At 61.6% G+C, this 10371-nt stretch overlaps 1 protein-coding gene across 3 annotated transcripts in view; it reads right to left on the bottom strand.

Annotated features, from left to right (window-relative positions):
* Positions 1–657: 657 nt before the first annotated feature.
* Positions 658–10371, bottom strand: part of INF2 (inverted formin, FH2 and WH2 domain containing) — a 30323-nt gene continuing 20609 nt past the window's right edge. Inside the window, exons 13-23 of one of the 3 annotated variants that reach the window (XM_030930541.1) lie at positions 9961–10061; positions 9159–9229; positions 8978–9085; positions 8452–8522; positions 7594–7714; positions 7154–7318; positions 6836–6938; positions 6534–6695; positions 5279–5932; positions 4795–4851; positions 658–1467 (exon numbers count right to left, since the gene is read on the bottom strand). In XM_030930541.1, the coding sequence (XP_030786401.1) occupies positions 4796–4851; positions 5279–5932; positions 6534–6695; positions 6836–6938; positions 7154–7318; positions 7594–7714; positions 8452–8522; positions 8978–9085; positions 9159–9229; positions 9961–10061 (1612 nt within the window). In that variant the 3' untranslated portion in view covers positions 658–1467; position 4795. The remainder of the gene's footprint in view (positions 1468–4794; positions 4852–5278; positions 5933–6533; positions 6696–6835; positions 6939–7153; positions 7319–7593; positions 7715–8451; positions 8523–8977; positions 9086–9158; positions 9230–9960; positions 10062–10371) is intronic. The other 2 variants (XR_004057303.1, XM_030930542.1) reach the window with 2 other exon arrangements.

Genomic DNA, 10371 nt, shown 5'->3' with positions numbered 1-10371 from the left:
AGAAAAGCAAACAAAATGTGGTCCATGCATGCAACGGAATGTGCTTCAGCCATGAAATGCAATGATGTCCTGATACAGCCTGCAGCGAGGATGGAGCCTGAAAACAGTCGAAGGAAGCCAGGAGACATGACGACATCTGGAGCGTCCGGAGCGCAGGTGAGTGACTGCCAGGGCTGGGGAGGAGCACAGGCAAGGGGTCAGACTGATGGGTGCCAGAGGACTTCTTGGGGTGATGGAGAGATTCTCAAAGTGCATCATTGCACAACCTTGATCTGCTGGAAAGCAAATACCGCCACAGCACACACATAACCAGCTAGACTGGTGGTTTGTAAATTACGCCCCTGCAGAGCTGCACCCATCTCACCACTGTTGGGTGCTGTTCACCATGGGGTCTGCCCTCTTCTAGATGTTTCTCACTGCCTCCTGAGGGCTTCAGGGACAGCCCCTGGCCTGGGGGACTGGGGGCCCCTCAACAGTGAATGCTCACACGGGGCCTGGGGAACTGGAGGCCCCTCAACAGTGAGTGTTCACACCTGGCCTGGAGGCCCCTCAACAGTGAGTGTTCACACGGGGCCTGTCCAGCGCTCACCACATTTGTGGGAGCCCACATCCACTGACCACTCCCGCAGCCTCTGAACGCAACAGTCACACACCGGGCTAGGTCTGCTTTTTATTGGCCACACGTCCAGCTTCCAGCCTCAGGGCACACACCTGGCAGGCGGCAGGCTCGGGCAGGCTGCCCTCACTGGGTAGGCAGTGAGGGGGCAGAGGCTGCTGGGTGTCACCCTGTAGCCCCTCAGGTGGACCTGTATTGTCCCCAGGGCCCGCCCATCCTGGGCAGCTGGCACTGGGAGGGGTTTTCTGTTGATGTGATGGCCAAGTTTCAGCTGCAGGGCAGAGGCCTGGTGGTGGCAGCAAATGCAGACCGCTCCCCACTCCAACTTCAGGGGCTGGACATGCTGGGATGGGGGCCAGACCCCACAGGAGGGGACCCTAGCCTGCCATGGCACTGCCTGCCAGCCTACCCCTCCCCAGGGCCCCCAACTCAGCCACCTCCAAGCACTAAAGACTCGCAAAGCATTGCGTTTTGATTAAACCCTGCTGGGCTGAAGGGCAGGCAGAGCTGTGGTAGACACTGGCAGGACGCAGCCCCCACGACTGGCCCTTGGCAGGCTGCACCGGGTGCATGCGGGTGTGGGCCAGGGTCACCTTTAGGAAGCAGGTAGGAGGCTGGCGCGTGCAGGCAGTCCAGGAGGGCACTAGGCCTGGCAGGGTACTGGTGCCTGTCGGGGTCCCAGCCACAACACCCAAAGAAGGCTCCGGGAGGGCCCCGGCTGGGTAAGGCACGGACTTTTGGTTTCCGGGGCCCAGTCCCAGCCTGGCCCCCAGAAGAGCCTCTCTTGGCAGAATGGCAGCATGTCCTGTGGCCTGGGCTCTCTCACTTGGCCTTGGGCCTGGGCCTGAGGCCTGTAAGGAGAGAGAAGAAATGACATTATTAGGAGCAGCTTTGCTGGGTACAATACCAGGTGCCCGCTTCTGGGTCCCCAGGTCCCTGAACCCCTCATCACCACTGTCCAGCGGGTTGTGCCATGCATCTCAGGTCCACTCTGACCCCAGGCTCTTTCTCTGGAGCAGCACAACTTATCTAGGTGTAAGATGCCGGGATGGCCTGGCCAGGCTGGGTTTTGGCAAGGTGTGGCAGCCTGAGCCTGTGTCCTCTCTGCTGAGATGGGGAGTCTCTGTGGCCTGTCCCCCACCCCATGTCTCTGACCCAGGCTGCACTCTGTCGTTACTCATTAGTCCCCATTGCCACCACCTGCAGCCCTCCATCGCTTCCACATTGGGCCCCAAGCCCCACACGAGGACACCAGCAGCGCTTTCTCCAGTGGGCTGCTGAGGGCGCTCAGCCCTGGCCCAACAGCTCCTGCCACCCAGATGGCCCCAGAGATGGCCCCACAGCCCTCCTGCCCCCAACGCCCTCTTCGCTCTCTGGTCCAGGGGCCCTCGGTGGCCCTTGTCTGAGTGCCACCCCCATTGCCACCACAGTGCCGGGTGATGTCCCAGCTCCCCAGTGGGACAGCCCAGGCGGGGTTTGAGAACCACTACTCTGAAGAGACAGAGGAAGACAACAAAAACTGCCCAAAATGATCACTCAGAGGGGGATCTCAGCACCATCCCCACTCAGGGAACCCGGAGAAATGGCCAAGACCAAGGTCTGGGCAGGGATGGGGGGGATCAGCAAGTCTGGGGTGAGCTGGGAAGAGGGGCTTGTGACAAAGATGGGAAGTGCTCAGGGGCTGTGGGTCAAGGGCCCCGGCTGGTCTCCATCAAATGCACGACAGTGGCAGTGATGGATTACGGCACATTCAAAACTCACATGATGGAAAAAGGGAGGGGAGAAGGGAGCACTCGGAGGAGGGTGGCAAACACAGAACCGCGCTGCAGCTGTTTGTTCCGCATGTCACCACAGGTGCTTATTAACTAGACAGCACGGTGTTCGTGCAGTGGAGGTTCAAAGACCACCCCCGTAGTTGTGGTCAGCACTGCTGCCACGAACATCCCCACCCAGCTGGGGAGGACATGGCATCCCTTGGGGTAGAACTCCTGCCCCAAAACTCAACCTGGACCTACTTGGGGGGAGCAATCAGGCAAACCCAAAGTGAAGATGTCTTCCAGAACGTCAATGTCATACAAGACAAAAAGGGGCAGGAATGTTCTCGAACAAGACACTGAAGCTCTATGACAACCAAACACAGCGTGTGATTCTGGATACAATCTTGTTTGCGAAAACAACAAAGCAACAACTATTAAAGGAATTATTGGGACAAGTGGCACATCCGCACCGGGACTGGGTATTAGAAGCACGTGGACATGAAGTGCCTCTGCAGCACAGCCTGCCTGGTGGGGACTGGGGAAGACGGCTATGCTCTCAGGTGTCTATGGGCGAGTTTAGGGGTCCAGTGCCATGATGTTTATAAGAAACTCTCCAATGGCTCAGTTGGAGAGGGGCAATGTAGCAAAATGGTCACAATTTTGGTATTTTTGGCAAATGGTTGTAATTTCGGGGAGAAGGTGTTGTTCATTCTGATCTCTATGCAATTTCCTGTGGTGTTGAAGATTTTCTAAATAAAAAGTTGGGGGCTGGACATGGTGGCTCACGCCTGTAATCCCAGCACTTTGGGAGGCCGAGGCGGGTGGATCACCTGATGTCAGGAGTTTGAGACCAGTCTGGCCCACATGCTGAAACCCCGTCTCTGCTAAAAATATAAAAAATTAGCCAGCCGTGGTGGCACATGCCTGTGGTCCCAGTTACTCAGGAGGCTGAGGCAGGAGAATCACTTGAACCTGGAAGGTGCAGGGTGCAGTCAGCTGAGATCACCACTGCACTCCAGTCTGGGCAACAGAGTGAGACTGTCTTGAAAAAATAAATAAATAAAAATAAATTAAAAATAAAAAGTTGGGGAGAGAAGAGAACGATTCCTTCCTCCTGCCCTCAGCCGCCTGTGTGGCAGGAGCTGGGGTGGGCGGAGGCTAAGCACGTACAGAAGGTTCAGGAGAGAACCGGGTGGAGCATGGAGCTGGCACTGGGCACGTCCATCTTTCACTGGACCACTGTCAGATGTGGCCGCCCGCCCCAAGCCTGCATGCTCCACTGTTCCTCACACTCAGGGACAGCAAGTCCAAGTTCCAGCCTCTAAGGGAGATGCCAGCACCTTTCTAAAAATACATGTGGGTGCTTCACACCAGAGAGCCACACTCGGAAGATGGCCCTAGAAGCAAAAGCTGGACCGCAGGGTGAAGGCCGTGCCCCCACAGTGAGGACAAACTGTCTGGAGAAGCTTCTCTGGGCCCACGACTGCTCTTGCTTCTGACGGGCACCAGCAGACCTCACATGTCTTAAGCCTAAGCCCCAGGCCCAGCGGTCACAGCGTATCTGCGATGCACGGACGCTGGGCTCGCTCTCAGCAAGGCTGGAGGTGCTGGAAGACGCCACCACCTGGGCTCACAGAGCTCACGAGTGGCCAGGCTGGACCTTCTGGTTCTCTGCTCTAGCTCCTCCTCCACCCAGCGCAGACTGGTCTGTCTAGCTGGATGCATCGGCCTCTCCAGCCCTGCGGACGGACCTGGCTGACTGACCCTTGGCTGGGGGCCCCCCAGAAGACGCTGTGTGCCGGGGGTAATCTGCATCTCCACAGACCCACCCATGGCCTCGGGGTAGAAGGATACTGTCCAATAGGAGGGGGGCTGCAGTGTGCTTGTCCCTGGCAGCATCTGCCCTTGGGACTGTCCCTGTCTCCTCACAGACTTCCTGGGGACATGCCCCAGCAGGCCCCACCCCATCGACACACTCAGAGTGAAGATATCCCTCCACTGACAGACAGAGCAGGAAAGCCACAGGGTTACTGGGACTGCAGTGAGGGCCAGGACAGCAGACAGGAGCAACCTCAGCCTGTCCTGCCAGCCAGGAGGTCCCGCCCACGCCCCGGATCCTGCTTACTAAGGGAGCCCGGCTAGTCCTGCCACCTGCCCCCCCGAGGCCTGCATGCCCGGAGCCAGCGCTGAGGTTTTGTCTTGCCTGCGGAAGGCACCAGGTGAGCAGGTAACCTGCGGAGAGGGAGGGGACAAAGGGGGGAGCCCACCACCAGGGCCGCAGGAGAGGCGAGGCCACACGGATGCACCACGCGGGCTGGAGAGAAGGCAGGTTAGTGTCCCGGAGGGGTTTGGGCAGCAAGCTCTGGCCCCACTGCCCTGCAGCTGCTGTTAGCCCCCACGGAGCACCGGCTGCGTACATACCTTACTGGATCACACACAGTTTCTTTGTTTTATTATCATCAGAATCAGGGGGAACCTCTGCTTTCAAATAAAAGAAATGCACTCAACGGCTTATCACACAGGAGCAACCCTGACTCAGAGCGGGTGGAGCTGGGGGGCCCGGGACAGCCATGCCAACACCCTCCGAGGGCTGCCCGGTTCTCTGGCCACTGAGCTGCATGGCAACCACTAGCTTGGGACCTGGTGCCCAGTGTCCGCCCCTTACTCCCTAACGGAGGTGGCGTGAAGGTGGGAATTAGCGGGTTGGAGAAACAGTTGCATGGGCCACGGCAGCCCAGAAAGCCACCCCCAGGTGGATGCGCTGCTGCCTCCTCTCCCGCGCCACGCCCAAGTCACCTATCCTGGGTGCTGCTGGAACTTGCAGTGCCCAGTGGGGAAGGGGAGGGACCGGCTGGGTGCCAGCGCCCTGGCATGGGAAGGTACCCAGGGCCCCTCCCTGAGTTACCTTCCTGGCTCCTGGAGGGACGCTTCTTCCGTCGCTTGCCAGTTCCCTTTGAGGCCCGGCCCCGGGCCCTGGGGAGTGTGCCTGACCCCGAGGAGTCGGTCACCGCATCCTCGGAGAAAGACTTGTCCAGGGATGTGTCTAGCGCGGACTCTGGGGCTGTATCCTCCTCGTCCTCATCCCCATCCTCACCCGGACCTGCCGCAGGGGGTCTGGCACCACGGCTGTGGACTGCGTCCTCTGGCCCCTCGCTTGTGCTGTCGGCCTCGGCCTGGAGGACGCCCAGCAAGGACGTGGGATCCTTGGCATCTTGGCTTGAACTTCCAGCTGCAGGGGACTTGTTGCCGGAGAACTTGAGGGGCTTCAGGGCCTGAGCATCTCCCAGAGTCACTGGCCAGGCCCCCTCCAAGGGTTGGGGGCACTGGGCATCCTCGGTGGTTAGGACGTCGCTGGCATCCTCATACCAGGAAGAACGCCTCTCCAGGGGCGGGGGACCACCCTCCTCCGACTGCTCCAGGGTGGGCTGAGGGCAGGGGGTCACGGCGTCTACAAGGTCCCAGCCCCGGGGCTCGCTGGCCATTGTAGCATCAAAGTCGGGCTTAGAGGTGGGACAGTGTGTGCCGCCCACGGGGTCTCCTGCAGAGTTACTAGTGGCCACTGGATGGAGGGACACGCCAGTGAAGGGCAGGCACCCTGCCCCGGAGCCAGCCCAAGAGCAGCCTCCTCCATCCCGCTGTCTACCTGAACGCCCTGCAAAGCCTCCTCCCCAGGAAGCCTCCTCTGATGTCTCAGAGCAGGACCTGGCCTCAGCGTCCTTGGTCTGTCTACACTGTGGCAGGGCGGGGGACACTGGGCCACACCATCCCCAGCACCCTGAGGCAGCCACCCCAGGAATGGGGTCCTCCCACCAGGGCCTTGCCGCCTGCCTTTCCTGCCACCTCTAGCACCCTCAGCCCAGGGGCATCTGTCAGTGGGCCTGGCCTCATCTCTTAGGAGCCCAGCAGGCTGGGCCGCTACTTCAGCACTAGGGGCAGGGTCCGTTGTTACAGTGGAGGAGTTGGAGTGAGTGGAGGGAGGGATGAGGGATGAGAGCTGAGCAGCCACCACCTGCCCCCTCGGCTGTCCCTAGTCTTAGGGGCCTCCAGGGCAGTCCAGGGAGAGGAGAGAGCTTTCCAGTGAAGTCAGGAGAGCTTCCTAGAGGCAAAGGGTAGGGACAGTGGCAAGGGGACCATGAGGAGGCAGTGGGAGAGGGTCTTACCAGGCTCTGTGGCTCTTGGGGGATCCATGGAGGCCACCTTGCTGCCCCCGTCGGTGTCCCCACGGCCCCGGGCCGTCTTCCGCAGCTGGAAGCCCTTCCTGATGTCGGCCAGCAGGGCATCGATGACACACACCTCCTCCTGCTTCCCGGGCCCCTTCCTGACTGAGGAGCGTGGGACACTCAGAGAGCCGCACGGGGACCCTGGAGCCCACCTAGAGGGCTGGGGGTCATGGGGAGGCTGGAGCACAGGCAAGGATCCCGGAGCTGCCCCGTCCCTGCCCAGCCGGCCGGCCCAGCCTCACCAGGCTTCCCATCCTCTCCCCGAGGCCGCCGTGCCTCCTCCTCCGCCAGCTGCTGCTTCCTCCTCTCTGCCTTCGCCGCCTGCTCCTTCCGGTCCTTGTTCTCCTGCACTGGCAGATGTGGCCCCGTCACCCCAGCGTGGCACCCCTCAGGGGCTCCGTGGGCCTGGGCGTCACCCTCCCTGAGCCTCAGCAGCGCAAGGCCCACATGGCTGTGTCCACCCAACGAAGGGTGCCTCTGCCCTTCCTGCTGGAGGAACGTCAGGGGCCTCAGGACCCCACTCTAGCCAGACAGGCTGTGCCCTGCCAGGCTGCCCCCACCTTCAGGGCGCGGAGGAAGAGGTCCCGGAAGGCCTTCATGGTGCCGAACGTGTCCTCCAGGGACAGCTGCCGGGCGTCCTCACACAGGTAGTCGGCCAGCTCCCGCTGCTTCTGCTCAATGGCCTCAAACAGCTCGTCCAGTGCCCGGAAGGCCGAGATGCTGGCCTGGGGGTAAGGGCACGTGATGGTCCTGTGAGAGCCCCGCGTGGGCACCACCTAGGGTTAGGCCCTGGGTTGCAGGAGGGTGGTGGCCACACGGACAGGCCCTGAGGACAGTGGTCTCTGAGAAGGAGCAGGGGCCTTGTACCCTGACCGTGCACATCTGGGGAACCTCGGTCCCCAGGATCCACCCTGGAGCCAGGAGACAGCACAGCCACTCGCCCGGCTCGCTTGATCAGGGCAGCCTCTCCTGCCAGCCCCAGGCCCAGGTGCCCACTTGCCTGGAGGCGCTCAGTGTACTGCTCCTGGACCTCGGCCACCGAGGCGGACACCTTCCGCTCAGTCTCCAGAAGCTTCTTCAGGTTGGAGCTGGCCTCTGAGCGGATGATCTCCAGGTTGATCCTGAAAGGTGAGGAGGGCCAGGCAGAGACAGCAACAGCTGACGTCAGCCTTGCTGGGACAGGGGAGCCCCTCCCCTGCACACGTCCTGGTGCCCCACTGTGCACACTGCAGGCTGCACTCTGAGGCCCCACGTGCAGTGTTGGGGTTGAGTGCCTGTTCCAGCCGGCCCTCAGCCCTCTGTGGGCGTCTGAGCGGGGACCCTAATGGTCAGCCTGTCCTACTGGCCTAGCTCTCCCCAAGGCTGAGCAGCTCCTGGGCCAGAGAACCTTCCAGGGCAGGTGGAGCCCGGGAAGGACCCTGTGCTAGGGGCCCGGACTGTGTAGTGGGGTGGCCCAGGCTGCCCTCCTGCCTGGGTTGTGTGACCCAGGAGGTGACACTGCTTTCCTGGGCCTCTTTTTCCTCATCTATACGATGAGGGAGGCCCAAGCCTGCTCGCGGCTGTGGTGAAGGTTCAACTCGTGAAGGGGCTGTATTAGACCTGCCCCTGGTGTGACCCTGACCTGGCCAGTCCTTGCCCCCTCTAGGCCTGTTTCCTCACTTAAGTCAGAAGGGGATAAACCATGGCAGACACGGTCCTGTCCCAGAAGGAAAGTGTTCTATTGGGCAGGGCTCCTAAGGGCGTCGGGGCCGTGCTGCTGCTGTGAGACTCAGTCTTGGCGGGTAGCCACCTCACTGGCTGGGGACAGAAGTCAGGCCCCCGCCTGGCTGAGGGGTGTGGGCTGGCGGGAGCTGCCTACCCTGCCGCTTGCGAGGGCTGCTCCAGGTCCCGGGGCAGCTGCAGGAGGTCGGGGTGGCTCTTTTCCGCTTCCTGCAATGGGACACGTCCAGTGAGATCCACTGTGGCCACACTCTCTGCCTGGGGATGCCCCTGTTCCCACTCCCCCAGCTCTAACCCTTCGCAATTAAGGTCCAGAAAACCCCCTGCACTCCAGACCCTCAAATCTTTCCCTCGGGCCTGGCTATGACTTTGTGATGTTTCTGCTTTTCCTAGGGACCGTCCCCTCAGACCAGGGGTATGTATCCTGGGGAGGGACGAGGCTCATTCAGGGCAGCCAGTGCTGCAGGAAGGAAGGGGTGCTGGGAGGGATGGGGGCACGGCTCTGACTGAGGCTGCTGGCTCTAGATGGGGTCCTGAGACAGGGAGACCGGCAGCCTGAGTGGTGGGCACAGGGGGGTATGGCCTCTACACCTCTACACTGCAGGTCCGGGGGGACTTGAAGCCCCGCCATCGTGCCCCCACTGGTGCCTGCCACCTCGGCCCACCTCCAGCACGTGGTGCAGCAGCGTCACACGGTTCTGCTGGGACTTGGTCTCTGTGAGCTTCAGCAACGTGCTGATCTTGAAGCCGTCAGCATCACCGGTGTGGCTGCCCTGGGAGAGGCCGGGAGTGAGTCTTGCAAGCCCCAGGCAGGCCAGGTGGGATGGGGAGCTGCCCCTGACTTACGTAGTTGAGGAAGTTCCCAATTCTCAGGATCAGCTGGCAGAAGATGGGCAGCTGGCGGCTGGTAAGCAGGCCTGCAGGGGCAGCCAGGGCTGGAGAAGGGCTCTTGGTTCGGAGCCCCCAGACGCCCTGGCGGTGGGGTGTGGTCCTGCTTGCCAGTGCCCCTGCACTCCCTGGCTCCTCCCCAGGCTCAGCCCAGCACCGTAAGGGACACAGGACAGGGCCTGAGGACTGCAAACCCTCCACCGATGGGAGTGGACACCTACAGTGTGCCTGACAGATGTGAACTGTGCCTCACTGGTCCGTACCTGTCCCTCTCCCTGCCCAGTGGCTGTGGCAGGTCTCCGAGGATCCCCTTTCAGAGATGGTATCCGCATGTGTGCACCTGTGTCTGTACATGTATGTGAGAGTGTGTGTGTGGGGGGGCGTGTACGTGTGTCTGTCTGTCCCGTGTGCATGTGTGTGACTGCTCGTGAGCTTGTGTGTGTGCACGTGCCCGAGAGTGGCAGTGTGCTTGTGGGCACGTGCCCGAGAGTGGCGGTGTGCATGTGTGTGCACGTGTCCGAGAGTGGCAGTGTGCGCATGTGTGCACGTGCCTGAGAGTGGTGGTGGGCATGCATGTGTCTGTGCGTCCAGCAGGTGTGTGCACCAGGGTGGTGGCAGCAGGGTGGTTTTTGGAGTGGCGAAGGCTGGCACCCTTGGGTGCTCTTAGCAGCCATTATGATACTGGCAGTAGCAGGGGCCCCGAGCAGCCCTCCGGCTCTAGTTCGGAGGCCTGTCCCTCCTGCACACGTGCCCCACTCACTTTCGCAGGCGGCCAGCACCAGCTGGGCTTTGGGCCGCACCATGTCCAGCACGGCGGCCGCACCCTCACACAGCAGCATGCACTCGATTCGCAGCTGGTAGCTGGGGATGGTACAGACAGGGATCAGTGGCCTGAATACCCTCCTGTCCCTGCCAGAGGGGCACTCAGCACAGGGCTCTGGCTTGGGTGGTGGGCAAAGGGAGGGAGTTTCCACTGCCTGCCCCGTCCAACAGGCACCCTCCTGGGCCTGCGCAGAGCGGGAACCAGTTGCTCCAGAGGCCTTGAGCCTCACACTTTGAGGGGAAGGACTGGGGGTGGGGCTCGAGTGATGTTTAGAAGCCCAACAGCTGCAACACCGCTCCTGGAGCCCGGGGCAGCCATTGGCACAGCCCCTTCTCCACCCTGGTTGGG

This window comes from Rhinopithecus roxellana, chromosome 5 (genome assembly GCF_007565055.1).
Source record: "Rhinopithecus roxellana isolate Shanxi Qingling chromosome 5, ASM756505v1, whole genome shotgun sequence".
In the NCBI taxonomy this organism is placed as follows: Eukaryota; Metazoa; Chordata; class Mammalia; order Primates; family Cercopithecidae; genus Rhinopithecus; species Rhinopithecus roxellana.
This window is presented reverse-complemented; position numbering and strand designations above follow the sequence as displayed.